At 40.1% G+C, this 19,872-nt stretch overlaps 1 protein-coding gene across 10 annotated transcripts in view; it reads right to left on the bottom strand.

Moving 5' to 3' along the window:
- FAM135A (family with sequence similarity 135 member A) overlaps positions 1–19,872 on the bottom strand; it is a 123,575-nt gene that overhangs the window by 15,456 nt on the left and 88,247 nt on the right. For 4 of the 10 annotated variants that reach the window (XM_079939276.1, XM_079939274.1, XM_079939278.1 and 1 more), the window contains 8 exons: positions 15,653–15,726; positions 14,160–14,314; positions 11,582–13,943; positions 9,901–10,067; positions 8,693–8,784; positions 8,096–8,193; positions 5,588–5,739; positions 3,877–3,987 (listed from right to left, as the gene is read on the bottom strand). In XM_079939276.1, coding sequence (XP_079795402.1) covers positions 3,877–3,987; positions 5,588–5,739; positions 8,096–8,193; positions 8,693–8,784; positions 9,901–10,067; positions 11,582–13,943; positions 14,160–14,314; positions 15,653–15,726 — 3,211 coding nt within the window. The remainder of the gene's footprint in view (positions 1–3,876; positions 3,988–5,587; positions 5,740–8,095; positions 8,194–8,692; positions 8,785–9,900; positions 10,068–11,581; positions 13,944–14,159; positions 14,315–15,652; positions 15,727–19,872) is intronic. The other 6 variants (XM_079939283.1, XM_079939275.1, XM_079939279.1 and 3 more) reach the window with 4 other exon arrangements.

The following is a 19,872-nucleotide window of genomic DNA, read 5'->3' as shown; positions in this document are numbered from 1 at the left end:
CTACTTCAGCCTTCACCAAATACATGGGTTTGATTTTCAGCTTACCGTACAATATTTGACCTGCTTTTGGATACCAAACATAATATTGAAAAGATCACTCATTGATTCAGTGGGTTGACAGCAAACGCCTACTAGGAAGAACTACTGTGAATGTGAGGGTATGTCGGGGGGCGGGTGGGAAAGGGTTGTCATGACAGATCCCACTTAAGGAAAAAAGGCTGAGATACATAAAAATGACTGACATGAGACAAGCTATAACGGCTATGATAAAAGAGGTTCATATATAATGTTATAGCAGTTCAGAGATGACGTTAACAATCTTGGGATGTGTTATGCAAAGAAAAGAAGTGGGGTCAATCGAGGATGACACTGAGGTGTTTCAAACCAAGTAATCTAGAGGACAGAGTAACATTTAGAAAAGGTCAAAAAAAGAGGCAGCAAAAGAAGAAACTGTCAATTTTAGACACATTTAGTTTGAAATATAAGCACAGATATGTAGCAGGCAAGTGAGGAGTGGAATTCATTACTGTCGTCGGTCCTGAGACATGAGATTTGGGATATGAAGGCATGTGCTGGTACTCTGCCAGCAGAGGCGCACCGAATCAGATAGGGCATCAAGGAAAGCTCCGGAGAGCAGGTGGTGCTGGAGTGTAATTTTAGAAGATGAAGAGAATCAGTGCTACACAGATGGGTAAACGCACGGGGAGGAATAGTGGCAGAAGCAGCATGGTGAAGGCGAGGAAGCACAAACACGTGAAAAGTGACTACAGCAAAGGATGCCCGTCTGCAAAGAGGAGGGTACAGAGCACATGAAAGGACCAGGAGCCAGATTATACAGGATTTGATGCCCTAAGCCATGGACTCTACACGTCATCCTGAGAACTAGAAGGTACTCTGGAGGATTTTTGAACAGGACCAATACGGTCTGATTTAATTTTTAGAAAATCATTTCATCCAATGAGGAAGTGAGACAGAGGAGAAGGGGGGCATACAGGAGGCAGGGTAACCAGTTTGGAGGCCACAGTGATCATCTAAGTGAAGGTGATGGAGGCTGGACGAAGGCAGTCACAGAGTAAGGAAAGGGAGGCTCCACCAGGGCCAAGCAGGCTGGACGTCGCAGGGATTGGTAACTCAGCAGATGGGGGAAAGGGAGAAAGAGAAGTCAAGAACGACTTCTAAGTTTCTGCCTGGGTAGATGCAGAGAAGCCAATCTGAGGGGAAACAGGAGGTGTCTGAGCACACTGCACAGGAGGCACCCATGAGACATCTAAGTGAATATACTCTGAAGGCAGCTGCACACACAGGTCTAGGTATGCTGATGCTTGCAGGCCAACAGAAGGAAGGAGGAAAGTCCTTGCTTGACGGCCTTGACTTTCACAGATAGAACAGGAAACAGAGCCATTTGTGGAAGTGCAGGCAGCAGCGGTAGTTTAAGTCTGAGGAAAAGAGGTGAGAAACTTTGAAGGGAATGAGTAGAAAGCTACTAAGAGATAAGCAGACAGGGAAGCCACGGATCTACAGCAGTAGTGATGTGCACGTCTGCGTGTCCTTTGTGGCAGAGCTCAACAGGCTAGGTGAAGAAGCGGTAGTACAGGTTTGCTAGTTGGCTACGATAGAAAGCAAAGGGTGACAGTGTATGAATGATGAAAGTGATAATTCAGAGTCTGAGATGGGTCAGGAAGGGGATGAAACCCTGAGGCACAAGGTCATCTTAGGAAGATGGAGTAGGGATCTTAACTGAGTCTAGAAAGCAGGCGAGAATAAGGGAGTGAGAGAGAAAGGACAGGCTGTTAAAGTGACAGAGTGGAATATTGGTTGAAATTTCTGGGTGGAGTGTAGCCATAGGTAAGGGTTCACAGTGGAGTGGAATAGAAGTTTACCAGAGTTGAGAAAGGCTCTGTAATGCTTCGTGAATCATCTAAAGGGTCGGCTCATCAAATTACCAAAAATGATGCCAGGATTAAGTATATTAAGGTTCAAGAAAAATATCTTTTCCGGGCTTCCCTGGTGGCGCGGTGGTTAAGAATCTGCCGGCCAATGCAGTGGACACGGGTTCCAGCCCTGGTCTGGGAAGGTCCCACCTGACGCGGAGCAACTAAGCCCGTGAGCCACAACTACTGAGCCTGCGCTCTAGAGCCCACGAGCCACAACGACTGAGCCCACGTGCCACAACTACTGAAGCCTGTGCGCCTAGAGCCCATGCTCCACAACAAGAGAAGCCACTGCAATGAGAAGCCCACGCACCGCAACAAAGAGTAGCCCCCGCTCGCACAACTAGAGAAAGCCTGCAAGCGGCAACGAAGACCCAATGCAGCCAAAAGTAAAATAAATAAATTAAAAAAAAGAAAATCATACAATTAAAAAAGAAATATGTCTTTTCCTAAGCATAACTGTGTAATAAATATTTGTCAATGATGTCAAAGTTCTCACTGCAGATGCAAGGAAGGCGCAGGAGAGCATTATACTGAAGACGACGAGAAGGCTGAGGCTCAAAGAAGCAGTTTCACGTGGCGGTGGAGAAGTCACGACTGGGAGGGATGGAAAGCAAGAGGACGGGCTCCCGCTCTAGGTGGGCCTCAGTAACTGAGGAATCAAGAAATCCAGCTGCTTCTATGGCAGGCCTGTGTGGTCTGGACTGCTGCCTTTTTTTTTTGGTAAATAAAGTTTTTTTTTGAAATGCAGCCGCACTCACTAGCTCATGTGTTGTCTATAGCTGTGTTTGGGCTACAGTGGTATGTTGAGTGGTTACAACTGAGATCCTACGGCCCACAAGCCAAAATGTTTACTATCCAGCCCTTTAGCAAAAAGTGTGCCACCCTCTGCTCCACTGCCGGGGGAGTGGGCAGGCGGGGGCGGGCTGGGGAATAGCCAGCTTTCAGTTATGGCTCCACTTTCAGCAGGAAGTGGCGATCACATTCTTTGAGGAAGGTACAGATGAGGGCAGTCTCTTCTCCTCAAGCGGAGACCTCAAAGGACACAGTGGAAAGAATGTGCCGGGAATCTGTGAGTGCGAGGATGAGTCCAGGAGAGAGGAAAGCTCACAGGCGAGGTCACTTACAGAGCGTGAGAATGAATGGCCAAGGACCAGCTGGGGACTTCCGGGAGTAAAAGCTTAGAATACACATGCAAGATGGGGAATACATTTAATAACTGGTTAATGAGAGATGAGTAACAAGATCCATCTAGTGGTGAGAATCTGAAGAAGGAATAACTATTAATGGTTTCGTTTCTGACATTTTCCAGAAATGCTTATAATAGGAAAGTAAAAAAAAAATGTGGCAGTTTAAAACAAAGGCTGAGGACTGGGGTTGGGGGTAGCTAGAAGGACAGGAGGGCTAGGACATGCAGAGGCCTAGTTCAAGAACTTAACTTATAGCTGGTATGAATTATAAAGGCCAAAATTTTTAGGATAACTTCAAAGTAGCTGTGCACCTCACAAAAAAATAAATACAATCATGTAAAAAAAAATTAAAACATGCTATCAACTGCTTAGTTCTGTGAGTCTATTTCACTATTAAGAAATAACAACTGACTGATGGTTTTTTAATCACCAGAAAGACATGTTGATAATTGATTTGTTAAAGGTTTATTTATTTACTTATTATTATTATTATTATTTTTTGCAGTATGCGGGCCTCTCACTGCTGTGGCTTCTCCCGTTGCGGAGCACAGGCTCCGGACGCGCAGGCCCAGCCGCCATGGCTCATGGGACCAGCCGCTCTGCGGCATGTGGGATCTTCCCAGACTGGGGCACGAACCCGTGTCCCCTGCATCAGCAGGCAGACTCTCAACCACTGCGCCACCAGGGAAGCCCAAAGGTTTATTTTAAAAAAGGTTTTCAAGTGAGTGTTTTCAAAACTGTTTCTATATACTTACCGGCTTTATTACTAAGCTTGTATAAGAAAGTCTGGCGAGGGTCTGAATGATCTCGACATGTCAGTTGCAAAAGAGAACCTGATTTTTTCCATTTCTGCATAAACCACAGACCTAGAGAGTTATAAATGGTATGTGATATGTGAGAGTTATAAACCGGAAATACATAGTACCATATGCCAACGTTATTCATTCTAATATATATATTTCACTTCAATATATATCTCCCAAATTAGCATTTTGTTGGCAAATAAAAAATATATTTGCAAAATATTTCCATTTTCTGATAACAAATATAAACACACAGACACACAGAGGTTAACGATGGGTTAACGGTGGTTGACAGAGGGCTTGTTGTTTATTTCTACTTCATTAGGTAATGAAATAGGTAATGGTCTATGAAGAACACATTTGGGAAAATTATACCTTTAGATATACTTGTTCAAATTATAATGAAGCAGAGGGGGAGTAAACTTTAAACACAGTAGTAGATCCACATGCCTGAGCACGGCGCCTTTAGACAATCACAGGTCAGTCATGGGAGACTGACTGGATAAGGACCAACTCTAAGGATGAGCAACTGGATAATGTTTTCTAGTAACAGCTGAATGTAATTTCAGTGTCATATTTAATTGTATTTCTTTATATTACCAGTTACCCGTATTTAAGTGCATCTTCCCCTTAAGTGAAACCTCAATCACTCTGGAGCTGGTTTTCAAGATTGTAGACTACTCATTTCTACTTTTGTTGATTCTATTACTGAGGTGAACAGGGGAGGAAAAGAGGGTAAAAACCCTTTAACTGATTAAAGCTGCCAACTGAAAGTCTACCTGGGGAAAAGTTTAGTGAAGAAAGAAATTCAAAAGAAAGAAATTCAAAGTACTGCATCCGAGTCATACTGGGTTCTATTTTGTACTATTTATGGATTTCATTTTTCTCAAGCCCTCTTTTTGAAACTGTAAAAATCTACAACTAGCTAGATTTTGAATACCACCATTTGAAATGGGATACAAAGGAAAATGGTATGGTTTATTTGTCAATGAAAGAAGTAGAAGAGAAAATGGAAATAAGAGTTTCAAGGCTCAATGAAAAAAAGTCAGAATGAAATCTAATTCTTACAATGGGAATCAATTGACTAAATTATAAAAGCCATTTTAAAATTCTAATGGAAAAACAAAGCCAAATAAAGGGCAAATCAAGTATCAGATCCTTCTTAATGAGCATATTTGTTCTAATCAAAATTGGGGTCTTAATTTTTACTTTAATTTCTTTTAAAAGTTTAGAATTTATTTTCTCATAATATCCCTTTATCACTATCAAACCAAAATCAGAGTTAATGTTCTATATAAAACATTTTATAACTTTAAAATGTATTAAGCATAGGTATTTGTTATCTGCTCAACTAACGGAACAACAAAATAGCCTGTTTATAAGACTAACATTTACTGAAAATATTTAAACAGTTTAACGATAAAAAGGGAAAAAATGCTGTTGTGACTTGACAAATATCTCAATATGACATCATTTTCTGAAATGAGTTTTGTCAGCTTATTTCACGTGCATGACAAAATAGAAAAATAGATACATCTTTTGTTTCATGAAATTCCAAGTACATGACAAATCTGCTCTAAAATAAACACCAGAAAATATTAAATTTGTATTTAAATCTTCTCTCCACGCCATAATTTTTGTACTGGACAATAAAACTTCTTACCTGTATTAACAAGAGCACTGCTGTTGTAGAGCGTACCAAGGTGAGGTCCAGAGAGTGATAGAAAGGTATGAAGTTTGTCAAGGTAATATTTAAACCGTGGCCTTGTAAGCACTGAACGGATTATTAAATTGCCCAACGAATGTCCAATAAAGCTATAAGAGAAACAAAATGACATTTCTCCCATAGTATTAGTTTAAAAAAAAATAAAAGCTGCTATCACTGTACATAGATGTGAAATACTAAGCATTTAAAATGTTCTAATATGTTTTAAAACTATGGTTTGATACTCTGAAATGACATAACTTACATTTTGAAGCAAAAAATGTGAGAATGTAGCAGAAAATTCCTATTATTATAGAGTTTGCATACTTACTCTATAGAAATAGGATACTACTTATCAGAAAACTCCTATTATTATAGAGTTTATATACTTACTCTATAGAAATAGGATACTACTTACCAGAAAATTTTTACTCCTAGTTCGTAAATACTTAGAAAGAAATACATTTTAAAAGCGCTAATACATTGACTAGATGATAAATTTGCATCTTTAGGTACACACACCAATTATTTACCTGTCAAGTCATGATTTAAAACAAAATAATGAAGTTATACGTATAAGCATGATTTAGGAGACATTATATCCCCATTTCTCTTATTCTCTGGTCCACACTCCAAGGTGGGGAGTTCTCTGACTAAGTACTTTCAAGCCACAGGAAAAAAAATGTGCATTTTCTGACAGTAAGTCTAAAATTATACCAAAAGAATAACTAATACTTATAAAGCTTTTCACCTTTATTAAGGAATAGTTTAAATCAAAAGAGCCTTTTTGCCTACCATTATTTTATGATAGACAGTATATGAATCCCTCGGGACAATTAACAGTGAAAGAAGAAAGGCTGAAAGCTGTCTTAAAAGTGGTTTACAGATATAACTAATTTACAGACATAACTAGTGAGAAGCTGCAAACTTCCTGAAGCTGTGAAGTAAAGTTTGATAACGAACAGTCCTCATTCAACCAAATCAAGCTTTTGGATAATGGTTGATTATAACTGACCATCTAATCTAGAAGAGGGCATACTTTCGTGGATGAATAAAAGAACTGAAAAAATAGACTTATTTTCTCATCATAAAGTAACAAATTAATAAAAGGAATACAAGATGACTATAGAAAATTTAGTAAACAGATGAAAAATCCATAAATGAGAATGACTAGAACAAGAAAACAATCTCTCTCCACCCTCCACATACTTGCATCTCCCACCATATTTTAACAGAAATCTGTTTTTAAACAGTGACTTCAAATAAAAACCTGCTCTCTCTGTTCTCTGTCCCTACTCTGTACTTCCAAGAGGAAGCAAACTCTACAAAAGCCTAGAGTATAAAGAGCCAGCTTCCTCCTCTAACCCAGCTGGGATATGAAACTCATCAGTTTACTCTTCTCTTTTTGAGGCAGGAAGATTAGTTTTGACTTTTTCTTTAATTCTTACCGGACTAGAAGAAACAAATGCTTTTCTCTCCCCCATGTCTATTCACAACATCTGTGATTAAATAATAAGACATGTTGATTTGATCATCATCTCCTGCTTGTGGAAAGCTGACTCTCAAAGTATAGTCATGACATGTTGAAAGTATTTTTACAGTTTCATTTTTTAAATATATATCCATTTCCCTATAACCTTTCTTTTTGGTAACAGCTTTACTGAGATATCATTCACATACCATACAATTCAGCCGTTTAAGGTGTACAACTCAACGCTTTTTAGTGTATTTACGGAGTAGTGCAGCCATCACTACAAGAAATTTTAGAATATTTCACCACCTTAAAAAGAAACCCTACATTCTTTTTTTTTTTTTTAAATAATTTTATTTATTTATTTTTGGCCATGTTGCGTCTTCGTTGCTGCGCGCAGGCTTTCTCTAGTTGTGGCGAGTGGGGGGGGGCTACTCCTTGTTGCGGTGCGTGGGCTTCTCACTGCGGTGGCTTCTCTTGTTGCGGAGCATGGGCTCTAGGCGCGCAGGCTTCAGTAGTTGTGGCACGCGGGCTCGATAGTTGCGGTTCGTGGGCTCTAGAGCGCAGGCTCAGTAGTTGTGCACAGGCTTAGTTGCTCCGTGGCATGTGGGATCTTCCTGGACCAGGGCTCGAACCCGTGTCCACTGCATCAGCAGGCGGATGCTTAACCACTGCACCACCAGGGAAGTCCAACCCTACATTCTTTAGCTATCACCGCCCCCCCCCGCCCCCCACTATCTCCCCTCTCCCCCAGCCCTAAGCAGTCACTGATCTGCCTCTATCTCTATAATTTTGCCAATTCTGGACAATTCATATAAACAGAATTATATAATATGTGGTCTTTCCCTAAAATCTTTTTATTTTTATTCTCTTTAAATTAGAGTTGCGGTATCCTATATTTCAGAATAGGACAACAAAATTACCAGAAATTCTGTGTGATTTTTTTATAATTCATAAAGATATAAAAACCATTTATGTAATATTATAGAAGTTACCTTATTTTTGAGACTGTTAGACTATATATCTGAATATATTGTATTATCTCGTCCAGAAGGCGATCAGTCATGCTATCAAAATCAGCGAAAGTATCATTCTAAACAAAAGCGAAATAGATACGTTATATACTGAATATGTGTAATTACATAAAACACTGAATATAAACATTATTTTTAATTTAGGTATTGAAAATATGGTTAAAGACCAGTGGTTTTTAAAGAAGTTAGTGAATGTAATATTCATTATATTAAAATGAACAAGTAGTGAATTTCTAGGGGGAAAAAAGGCTCACTGTTCTTAACACTTCATTTAGGTGATCGTTTAGTCCACTATCAACACTGAACATAAGGTTATTTATAATGGTTTAATTAAAATATTTGCACAGAATGTGAAATTCTAGGAATTTTGCACATGTAAAAAGCTCATAAATCAAACTGTAAATCGCTTCTACTTCCTTAGGCTACGCATTAATTGTTAAACTTCGTAGAAGTCAGAAAAATTATATCTACTACTACAGGCGTTTCGCAGTCAGCAAATATTTAGGTAGAAACTGGTAGAAAAATGTGTGCTTCCACCGAAAACACAGCTATCTGTACCTGATTTCTCTCAGACATAAGAAAATCAATTCTTTCCCCAGGCAGTCCAAGTTCAATGTAAGTTTTTACTAACCGGAGATCTGCACTGTTACCTAGAAAATGAAGAAAATCAAAGTTATACCTAAGGGACGAGATAAAGCAAAAGGTACAATGCGCACCCTCATACTCTGTTACACTTCTTGGGGACAAGCGCAGGCCTATGCCAGCTGTGAAGAGACAAGGCCCTGGGAACCAGAATCCTCAGTGTCTATTTCACAGCAGATTTCCATCAGCTGGCAATGGCCTCCAACAGCCTGTCTCTTCAGAGGTCTGGTCGCATTGATGCTCTCGCCACCGCCCCCGTCCCCCCAGCAGTGTGTCTGTCTTCCTCCCTATAACATGGGACAGTGTGTTTCTTGAAGATTTCAAAGAGGAATTTACCAGAGATTCTACTGGGCCAAAAGCCTTTCTTGGAGGATAATTCTTTGAAAATTTTATTAGTGGGGGGAAAGAGGTTAGTATTAGAGATCTTTTATTCCTTGAGTCACGGTTTTGTTTTTCTTAAAGAAAAATCTCCAATTTCATAAGAATTTACTAGCTCAGACCTGTGTTTAGCATTTTTATAATCCATAAAATCTTTTGTCAATTTGTTGCTACAGAATCACCTTATAACACAGTAGTAGTCTGCTAGTCCAGAGATATTTGGTGTCTTCTAACATAGCTCCTAACCAAGAAAAATAGGCTGTTGAGTAACCGAAACAGCTGTCACAAAACCACAGCAGTGAAACAAGGTATTAAGAAGTTAAGTTATACCCTGATTAATCAGTGAATCTTTAATTCTTAGGTATTGATTTTTCTTGTCCATAAGGTTTAAAGCAGCAAGCTAAAAGGGAAGCAGAAAGATGATCAAAGGGAGACAAAATGATTGCCACGAGGTGACAGCTGACAAAAATAATAAAGAGAGAGAAGACAGAAAAATCCGAAGTTAAAATAAATAAAATGTTGGCGTGTGGATGTCAATTCCATGGAAAATTTACTTTACAAAGAAATCTAATATTATACTCAGCAAAATTAAGCACATCTCTGTTTTAGAGAGTATTTAATATTTAATTAATATCAGCAATTCAGAAATCTTTTTTCAGGTCGAAGATTAAAATAAAACTAAATGAGATCTACTAGGAAAAGACAAGACTGAGATGCTACGGGTTACACGTGCAGACGTTACGTACCGTCCAGGCCGTGCACACACACAATGAGATGGACTCCGCCTTCGGAACAACCCTCTTCCTCCTCTTCCACACAGAAATAGGGCACTGAGGACGCCAGAAGAGGGACATCGCTGTACATGAACCCGGGGAGCTTAAGGTGCTTCAATTCTTCTTTCGCCTGAAGGAAGCTGAAGCAAAACAGTGTAAAAGACATTCGTTACTAAGTATTATATTCAGTTTTTAGAACCCAAAAGATAATCTGCTGCATTTAGAGAACTGCAGAAGAGGAAACCCAGAAATATTTGATTTTAAATAATGAAAATATGTGGGCTCACCTAAATGATTTAGCAATCAGAGAGTACTTTTTTTTTTTTTTTTTTACTATTTCTTAGTACATATTCTGATCAAATACAATGAGTATTTAAAGCCTGACATCACTTAAAAATATTCTTTTAAACTTGAAATCCACTAAGAAAACACTGGGAATGGAGTTATGCTTTCTGCTGAATTTTATACTGTATGCATAGAAAAGACGGGAGAAGTACTGCACAGAGGACAGTCTGATGCTGACCCTGTGATCAAATCTTACCCTCTTTGCTCCTTTTTAATCTTATATAAAAGGCAAAGAAGGAGATATTCTACACAGTGTAGCAGTGAGAATGGTAGGTATAGTATTTAGTAGATGAGGTTATTTGTATTTTTCTCTAAAAATACCAATAAGAAGGAACAGAACTAAGAGGGGGATGTGATTAAATAAAATTGGTGGCATACACTCATTTACTGATAGAATAAGTGACATTTCTAATCAACTTGGGGACTGAGAACATCAAAGATTATTAACTATCGTAACATTAGATCATTTGAACTGATAAAAGTAAAACTCCAAGAAGCTGATGAACACTAAACTGAGCAGGACACACTGGGTGAAGAATACAGACCACTGCTTGCACTAATGACTCAGAAGAGTCTGAGGTACCCAGGAGGTGATGTAACCTTCAGCTTCCCGGCACATTACAAGTCTTCAATGGGCTGTTCTCACCTTGCTGGGTTCACTAGGTGTGGGCACCATGGGTCTTACTTATGTGTATACATCAGAATGATCTGGGAACTTAAAAAACCTACAGTAGATATGCCCAGACATTTTATTCCAGGGATTATAATTCCATCTGGACTAAGGTAGTAGAAAACCAGTGCCATGCTAGTAAACCTATGTCATGCTCAACATTTTCTGGATTTTTTTACGGGCCCATGAAATCCCAATTCTGGAAACACTGACTTAGCTGAGGCAATCTAAGTCTGGTAGGCTTTAGGAAGTTTCTAGCAATTATCTAATATTGTCCTTATTTGCTAGATATAAAGCCTAACTTTTGTCTAGGAGTTAACCAGGGGAGAGATGAGGTATTGATGGGAAAAAAAGGGTTTTAGTCTCAGTTATGCCATACTTCTACCATAAAGTTACCAATGGAAAATCTGTATCAGGCAAGTCGAGCCTACAGAACAGGACAATCATACTGGGAACTGCAGGTCTGTCTGTCAAAGAGCATAGTGAGTTCACTGCTCCATTTCAGACAGCTAGTCGAAGAAGCACTTTCTGTATTACAGAAACCAGAGAACGTGAAATATGTATGTTACTGGAGAAATATACATATATGTTCTCTCTCTCTCTCTCTAGTAGCACGTGCTATTGTGCTCCATTACTTACGCTTGTATTTGAGGTTTTGGTGAATTTTCATACCAGGACAGTGATGAGGTGAAGTTGTAAGAAGCGCTGCTTGGCTGCTTTGTAATGGCATCACATTTACTCTTAGAAGAATACTTAACGCTGCAAGGAGACTCTCGTGGTGCAGATGGGAAGGACAGACAGCCGGAGGTACAGACAGTAGGCACGGTTATACCATCCCTCAGATGGTCAGTGCTAATCCTTCCGGATTTGATAGACCCTTCTCCTCCTGGGGCGCCTCGGTCTGCCCAGTGAGCACGTGCCGCCCCACCTGGGGCGGGGTCATCTGTCTCCCCATGATACCCGTTTTGAACCATTTGCTGGTCCTGCTCTTCTTCCTCCTCCTCTTTATCCTGGTCCTGCTGAAGGTGACTAATTTCTTTGTCAGAAGCTTCCTTCTGAGGGCTAACTGAATTGCTGTAGCTAATAGTACACGTGTCAGAAGTATCTGTACTGCTCTGACAGCCAAAATAATTTTCCACAAGCCCTTGCTTTACCATATCAGGACTGGCTGAAAAAGGGTCACCTGTACCCAGGTGCGTTTCATCTTTAACCGTAGGGGCTTCTGAATACATTTGTTTGAGATTTAACGCATCGCTATTTTTTCTTTTCACAGTTCTATCTTCACTGACGTCTGTCCTGGTAGAAATGGAACCTGAAACGACACAAGGGATGCCTGAACAAACCAGTCCTGAACCTAACGGAACTGCGGTCCCTGCAGGGTCACTAGATTTATCAGGGCTCTGGGAGTCTTTACACGAAGTGTCCAAGTTAGGTTTGGAGCTGCAACTACTTTTCACATCACTGGAAGTACCTTCGTCTGAAAAAACAAATTGTAAAGGGTCTTTAGTGTTTGAATTTAAGGAATGTATTGCTATCATTTCATTGTCCAAATGCCCTGAAAACACGACACTCTGCTGTTGCAAGATAATACTTGACTTCTTCCTATCGTCACACTTTGGCACATCAATTGTTCCTAGATTCAACACGGTTCTGCTATCGCTTAGGTGGCATTCAGGTACAACAGATTTCTTAGGATTTTCATCAGGTGACAGCTCATCGTCAGAAGGCAGAGAGTTTATGGACGTTAAGGATGACTGGATCTCACTGAAAGCACTTGTGCTCTCAGTGCAGTGGCTGCCTACTGAAAACTTTACATTATGATCCGGCTTCATCAAAAGCTGAGGAAATAACCTTTCGTTATTGGAAAGACCTTGCCCTTGTACAGTTTCAAAGACTAGGTCAGGGTTTGGATGTGTTGCAACAGAGCTTGGTTCACTTTCCACACCTGAATCTGAGAACCGAGATGAGGCACACGTGGCACTAATATCTGGTAACTTAATTGAGTCTCCACTCACTACAACATGATATTCTCTTGTAGAAGAAGCAGGTTGATTACTTCTTAGCTTAGCTAATGATTCTCCAACAGAACGACACTTTGCTTCCTGCAAAGCTTCCTTTTCAAGTGTTAGTTCTATAGGTTTAGATTTACCGTTAGAGTCTAAGGACTCAAAGTTGGGTAGCTGTAAACTGTCCACAAAGACTTCATCTTGTCGAAGCTCTGTCCAAGGTCCTATTTTAACAGTTATTTTCTCTCCACCGAAAGGGTCTTTATTAGAGGGCTTTACTTCAATTGTCCTAACTCCCGAAGTGGGGGCAGTTTGATGATCATGGCAATCATCTGATGAACTTCTGGATGCCACACTGTGTTCCACTTGTGCAATTTCACTATCGTCCTGGGAGATATCAAGTTTACCTGAAATGGACAAATTTGCACAAAGATTTAGGCTGCCAGAGTTCAAAGGATCAAACAGGTCTGGTTGCATATTTTCAATATCTGGAGACTTTTGTTCAGTTCTCTCTGTATTAGCTGGCAAATAGCTAGCTTCCTTTTGACTTGTCTGTCTGATGTAGGTCTTTAGGTCAAAATTATATCCACATATTGTGGTGTCCAGACCTTCCTTCTGACTATGTGAAAGATTGCCTTCAAAGTTTTTAAAGAGATCATTTGATGCTGTACTTTTCAAACATTTGTAGCCTACCAAAACCACAGAATCCTTAGAGTTCTGTTTTATTAATTTTTTTGTGTTTTCAGGTTTCATTGTTTTCATGAGCTTAGTAACCTTAACCTTGGATTTATTTGATTCTTCATTCTTTCCTTTTAGAGACTTTGTTAGCTGCTTTTCACCTTCTGTAGACCAAAAACTGGAGGCCCCAGCAGGTCTGACTTTCAACTCTGGGCTGGAAAGTCCAGCTAGAGAGCTTTCTTCAGTCTCACATTTATCCATTCTACTGGACTCTGATCTCTGAAGACTCTGAATTCCCATCCAGGGTGCATCTAAGTCTTTTATCCAAAGAAAAAGAAATTCAGGTTTAAAACGAGGTATAAGAACTCATATGATCAAGACTACTTTCTCTGACTATAACTTTCTAATATCCTCAAAAATAAATAAAACTGGAGGGGGGAAAACAGCCCCACATTAAGGAATGGCTTTATGTATATTAGAATATACTGAAAATGACACACACAGCTTACATATTTTAGTTAGATTACACTTACCTTCAGTAACTGCATCTAAATACCTGTCTTCAAAGATCACAGGTAATGAATTGAGATCTCCATCTAATTCACTACACTCAATAGGCAGGGGTGGGAGAGAGCTGCAGAAGGAAGTGTTTTTGAGAGCGGTGCACATCTGGAGGTGACTCTGAGCACTGAAAAACATGTCTTACGTCAGACTGCAATCTAGACAATCACACCAATTTCACCTCATCGTCTCTCCAGGACCACCCCTCCTCAAGACAACCTCCTTACGAAAGAGCTCCTTGGTCAGAGATAAAAACTGGTACGATGAAAATTATGGTTTGTTGACAAAAATTACTAATAAAATTATTGTTTACTGATAAGTTATTTAATTTCTATTATACTCTTCTATACTTTTAAATGTCATTTCAAAGTGAGTCTTCTGTGCTTAATGTCTGAACATCCTAATTAGCTGAGAATAGCATAGAGGAGAAAGACCAAAAGCTCAAATGCCTGCTAACGATTTGATGATAATGTTGAAAAAAAAAGTTAACATGTACTGATGAATACAATTAACAGCTATTTTAAAAAAGGTATATAGCTTTCTAATGCAAAATAGTTTTTTTAAAAAAACTTTCTTACGGAAAATTTGAAACAAATCAAAGTACACAGAACAGCACCATAAGCCCCATCAACAAACGTTTTCCCTTCTTGCTTTGTCTGTATCTCCACTCACTGCCTACCTACACACCCTATGATTATTGAGAGTTGTCTGTTGGGGCATATACTTCACGTGCACTGAAACAAACAAATCTTGGCTGCACGATTCTGACAAACGGACACGCGATACAGAACATTTTCCACCTGTCCAGAGAGTACTCTCACGTCTTTCCAGGCAAACTCCCAGCCCAAGTCGACACCAAGACACCCACTCTTCTGACTTGCTCCACCTTAGTCTTATGTGTTCCAGAACTTCATATAAACAGAGTCATATATTCTTTACTCTTTTATGTCTGACTTCTTTCACTCAACATAATGTCCTCAAAATATTCTTTAAAGCCAAAGAAAACCAGATCTAAATGTACTCAGTAGGGAAAGTGGAAGGCATCTACTCAGGATATTTGAATTGTAAATCTTTTACATAACAGCAGGAAGTGTCAGTCAGACTACCTGTGAAAATATGTAATACATAATGATAAATGTAAGAGATTCTGACCTGTGAAGGTAAAAATACAACAAGACGGCCAAATGGAAGGCTGGAGCCAGGGCTGCGTGGGACTCCAAGGGTGGGGTGGATCTGTGTGGGGAGGGGTAACGGCACAGTACACTTCTTTATGTAAGGGCGGGGTCTTTAGTGAAGGAATGCATAAGATTAAATGCAATTTGACTAAACAGGAGCTTTCTAAACTTCACATTCTCCTAATTTCTTTCATTGTAAATATTGTATATTCTGTCACTGATAAATTCTGAGATGATATCTTATGTAAAAGGAGATAGAATCATTTGAATTTTGGATTTATGCTACTCACTGAAGTTCCTGGTATGCAATGGCAGCTTCTCTCGGATGCTCAAAACAAAAGAATGCCTCAGAAAATCTGCGCACCTGGAAAATCCCAAAAGGGAGTATGAATAACATGGCACATTTAAAAAGTCAATCAGGAACTGGGTGGCAGGGAAAGAAACCCCCTTTGCGAGGCCCTCCATAACCATCCCTGTGAGAATTACTCTCCCTCCTCAGGGTGGCCAAAGCACTGTATTTTGGTACTTACCGCAAGAGTTAAAAGAAAGAATAGAATGTAGGTAAGAAATTTCGTTTTACATTATGGATCCACCATTCATCCTCCTTGAAGATGGGGATTCTGTCTGTCTTATTTACCACTACATCCCCACACCAAGAACAGCACCCAGTGCACAGAAGAATGGTGGGATCAGCTAGAACTCCCTGGTGCTGTGTGCCAGGCATCCCAGTACACACCAGCTGAGCTGATGGTGGACTCGCTGGCTCTGTGACCTTCGGCATTTCACCTTGGAGCCTCGATGACTCCTTTTCAATTACACTTAATACTTATTCTTCATAGGGGGTTATTGCAAAGAATAAACAAGATAATGTATTTGATAGCAGTTTTTAATCTGGAAAGTGTCTATAAATATAAGCTATTACAATTACCACTGTAGCATTCACCACATTTTTTCTTAAAATAATTGTATATGTGAACTGTCTCCCCTCCTAATGTGTAGGAACACATTAGAGTAGGAACTGTGTTTTGGATGATCTTTGCTATCCCCCCAAAATATGTCTTAGTATGTTACAAAAGCAAGTACTTGGTAAATACTGGTCAAATGTAGTTGAATATTTCTTCCATCATATTTGTATTCTGACCCTTTCATTTCTAACTATGCAGGAAAAGGCTTTGTCAGCACTGGAGCAACAGTAAGGGGATGGAAAAGATATTTTGTTTGAAGGGTACATGGAGGAGAGAGAAATGATATTATATCTTGGAATTATATTACACCTAAGATTTTTTTCTAAAGGGAAGTAAAACTTAGGGGTCTTTGGTTTTAAATGTACAATGAGGGGCTTCCCTGGTGGCGCAGTGGTTAAGAATCCACCTGCCAATGCAGGGGACATGGGTTCGAGCCCTGGTCTGGGAAGATCCCACATGTCACGGAGCAACTAAGCCTGCGTGCCACAACTACTGAGCCTGCGCTCTAGAGCCTGCAAGCCATAACTACTCAAGCCCGCACCACAACTACTGAAGCCCACATGGCCTAGAGCCCTCGCGCTGCAACTACTGAGCCCACGTGCCACAACTGCTGAAGCCCGCATGCTCTAGGGCCCATGTGCCCCAACTACTGAGCCAGCGTGCTGCAACTACTGAAACCTGCACGCCTACAGCCCGTGCTCCACAGTAAGAGAAGCCACTGCAATGAGATGCCCGCTCACTGCAACGAAGAGTAGCTCCCGCTCACCACCACTAGAGAAAGCCTGCGGGCAGCAGCAAAGACTCAACGCAGCCAAAAAAAACATATTCAAAAAAAGAGTCAAATATTTTAAAAGCCAAATGCAGAAAATTATGTATTATACGCTCCCCCTTGTATTTTAAAAAAGAGAGGAGAGGCTGGTGGTGATGGGGTTCTGGACATGCTACCCCAAATTATGGCACCTTGGCATACTGAATATCTTAAGGTGAAGAAATTTAAGAAAAGGAAGAGCAGGAAAGTCACCCTGACCTCCTCACCAACCCTTCTCCCCTAAAACAGGTCATAAAACCTTCATGTGAGAGGTGCCCTCACTATACCCAGAGGAATGAAATGTCCATTCTTATCTCCCAAAACAAAGGAATGGCAAGAAGAAGCCTACAAACAGGCCTTGCTAATAAATTCCCTCGGTTTACTACAATTACTTCATACTCCTTAACCTATCGTATTCCTTCATGAACTGTCAACTCTTCATCAAGCCTATCACAAAATACTCAGGTCTGTTTCTTTGGGTCTTCATTTCCTTATGAAGGCTACCTTGTCACATAAAACTTATATTAAACAGATTTGTACACTTCTCAGGGCTTCCCTAGTGGTGCAGTGGTTAAGAATCTGCCTGCCAATGCAGTGGACACGGGTTCCAGCCCTGGTCTGGGAAGGTCCCACCTGACGCGGAGCAACTAAGCCCGTGCACCACAACTACTGAGCCTGCGCTCTAGAGCCCGTGAGCCATAACTACTGAGCCCACGTGCCACAACTACTGAAGCCCGTGTGCCTAGAGCCCATGCTCCCCGACAAGAGAAGTCACCACAAGAAGCCCATGCACCGCAACAAAGAGTAGCCCCCGCTCACTGCAACTAGAGAAAAGCCTGCGTGCAGCAATGAAGATCCAATGCAGCCAAAAAAAAAAAAATGTACAGTGAATTGAAGAAACATTTTATTCATAATCAAGTTATAGCCAGTTGAGTTTCTGACTTCCTAAGCTTGTCTCCCTGAGTTGGTGAGACTAGGTCTTCAGAGGGACAAGTTGACGGGGGCAACGAAACATCTGTGGGAAGGATGCAACTGTTTTCACCTTCAAATGCTGCTGACGGCCCCTTCTTCCTCTCCAACACTACGGGAGACATGAGGAAAAGTTATCTGCCTGCCTGCCTGTCTGTTAGAGGTATTTTCCCCGAGGGCTGTAAAGTGTAAAGAAATGCAGCCTGAAGTCATCTGGATTCCTGCAGCTGCAGCTGGGCCTGCCTTCCCACCTTCCCTGATCCCTACAATAAGAACCATCATTTCTGGACAGCATCCTCCCTACCAGGCTCCGTGCTAAGCACTTTAGTTTCATTCTTTGATTTGAACCATATAAAAACCCTATGAAGTGGATATTTCTTCATTTAACAAGTGAGGCAAGACAACATAGCTGGGCTGTGATACACATGGGATTCAAATAAAGACTTGAGAAAAGTGTCAAGACTTGTGCTCCAACCACTGATCCCTTCCCTTCTTCATTAAGACTCCCTGTTATCATAAAGTCTTTCCTTTCCTCTCTGCTCCCAGACGAGGCTCTCTGTCTGAACTTTCTCCTGCCCTGATTTCCGGGCAGTGGCAACCCGTGAGGAAAAAGGCTGGCACAGCACTGTGAGGCCATCACTAAGGCATCACCGCCACCTGATGGCAGCACAGCTTAATTCTGGGCAAAAGGCAGGCACAGGAAAAAATGTCAAATTTACAAACTCAGGATATGAGTAACAGATATTAATACTTTGGTATATATATATATATATATATATATGTAAGACACGTTTTGAGTATGTACCCTAACTTTAAAGAATCCACTTATTTGGCAATATCAACTATTCAAAATTTAACTAGGACGTTAAAAAAAGGCTTTAAGGGTTCAAAATGGGTGTTTATAGTGCTTTAAAGAGTTAAATGTTCCTTTATCTATGTTCACCCTAATAGGTTGTTTAAATTGCTAAGAAATGCTTACTATAATAATTTTAATAAGTAGTTATTAATATAACTATATTTATTATAATTTAATATATTAATCACATATTATTATAATATTTACTATAATAATTTTATACATGCTCATCCAGGTTAGATTCTAATCTGTAGTGCAGAGTCCAAATATGTGATATATTATCTATGTTGCCTTGAAGAAAGAAGGCACCTCACAAATGTTCACTGAACAAATGTTTCTTGTTTTGAATTTAATTTATTTTTTTATACAGCAGGTTCTTATTAGTCATCCATTTTATACCTATTAGTGTATACATGTCAATCCCAATCTCCCAGTTCATCCCACACCCCCGCCCCACCACTGTCCCTGCTTGGTGTACGTACATTTGTTCTCTACATCTGTGTCTCTATTTCAGCCCTGTGAACTCCTTCATCTGTACCATTTTTCTAGGTTCCACATATATGTGTTAATGTACGATATTTGTTTTTCTATTTCTGACTTAGCTCACTCTGCATTGCAATCTCTAGGTCCACCCACGGCTCTGCAAATGGCACTATTTCATTCCCTTTAATGGCTGGGTAATATTCCATTGTATATATGTACCACATGTTCTTTATCCATTCCTCTGTCGATGGACATTTAGGTTGCTTCAATGACCTGGCTATTGTAAATAGTGCTGCAGTGAACATTGGGGTGCATGTGTCTTTTTGAATTATGGTTTTCTCTGGGTATATGCCCAGTAGTGCGATTGCTGGGTCATATGGTAATTCTATTTTTAGTTTTGTAAGGAACCTCCATACTGTTCTCCATAGT

Source organism: Stenella coeruleoalba, assembly GCF_951394435.1.
Source record: "Stenella coeruleoalba genome assembly, chromosome: 12".
In the NCBI taxonomy this organism is placed as follows: domain Eukaryota; kingdom Metazoa; phylum Chordata; class Mammalia; order Artiodactyla; family Delphinidae; genus Stenella; species Stenella coeruleoalba.
Note: the sequence above shows the minus strand (reverse complement) of the source record. Positions and strands in the feature narration are given on the sequence as shown.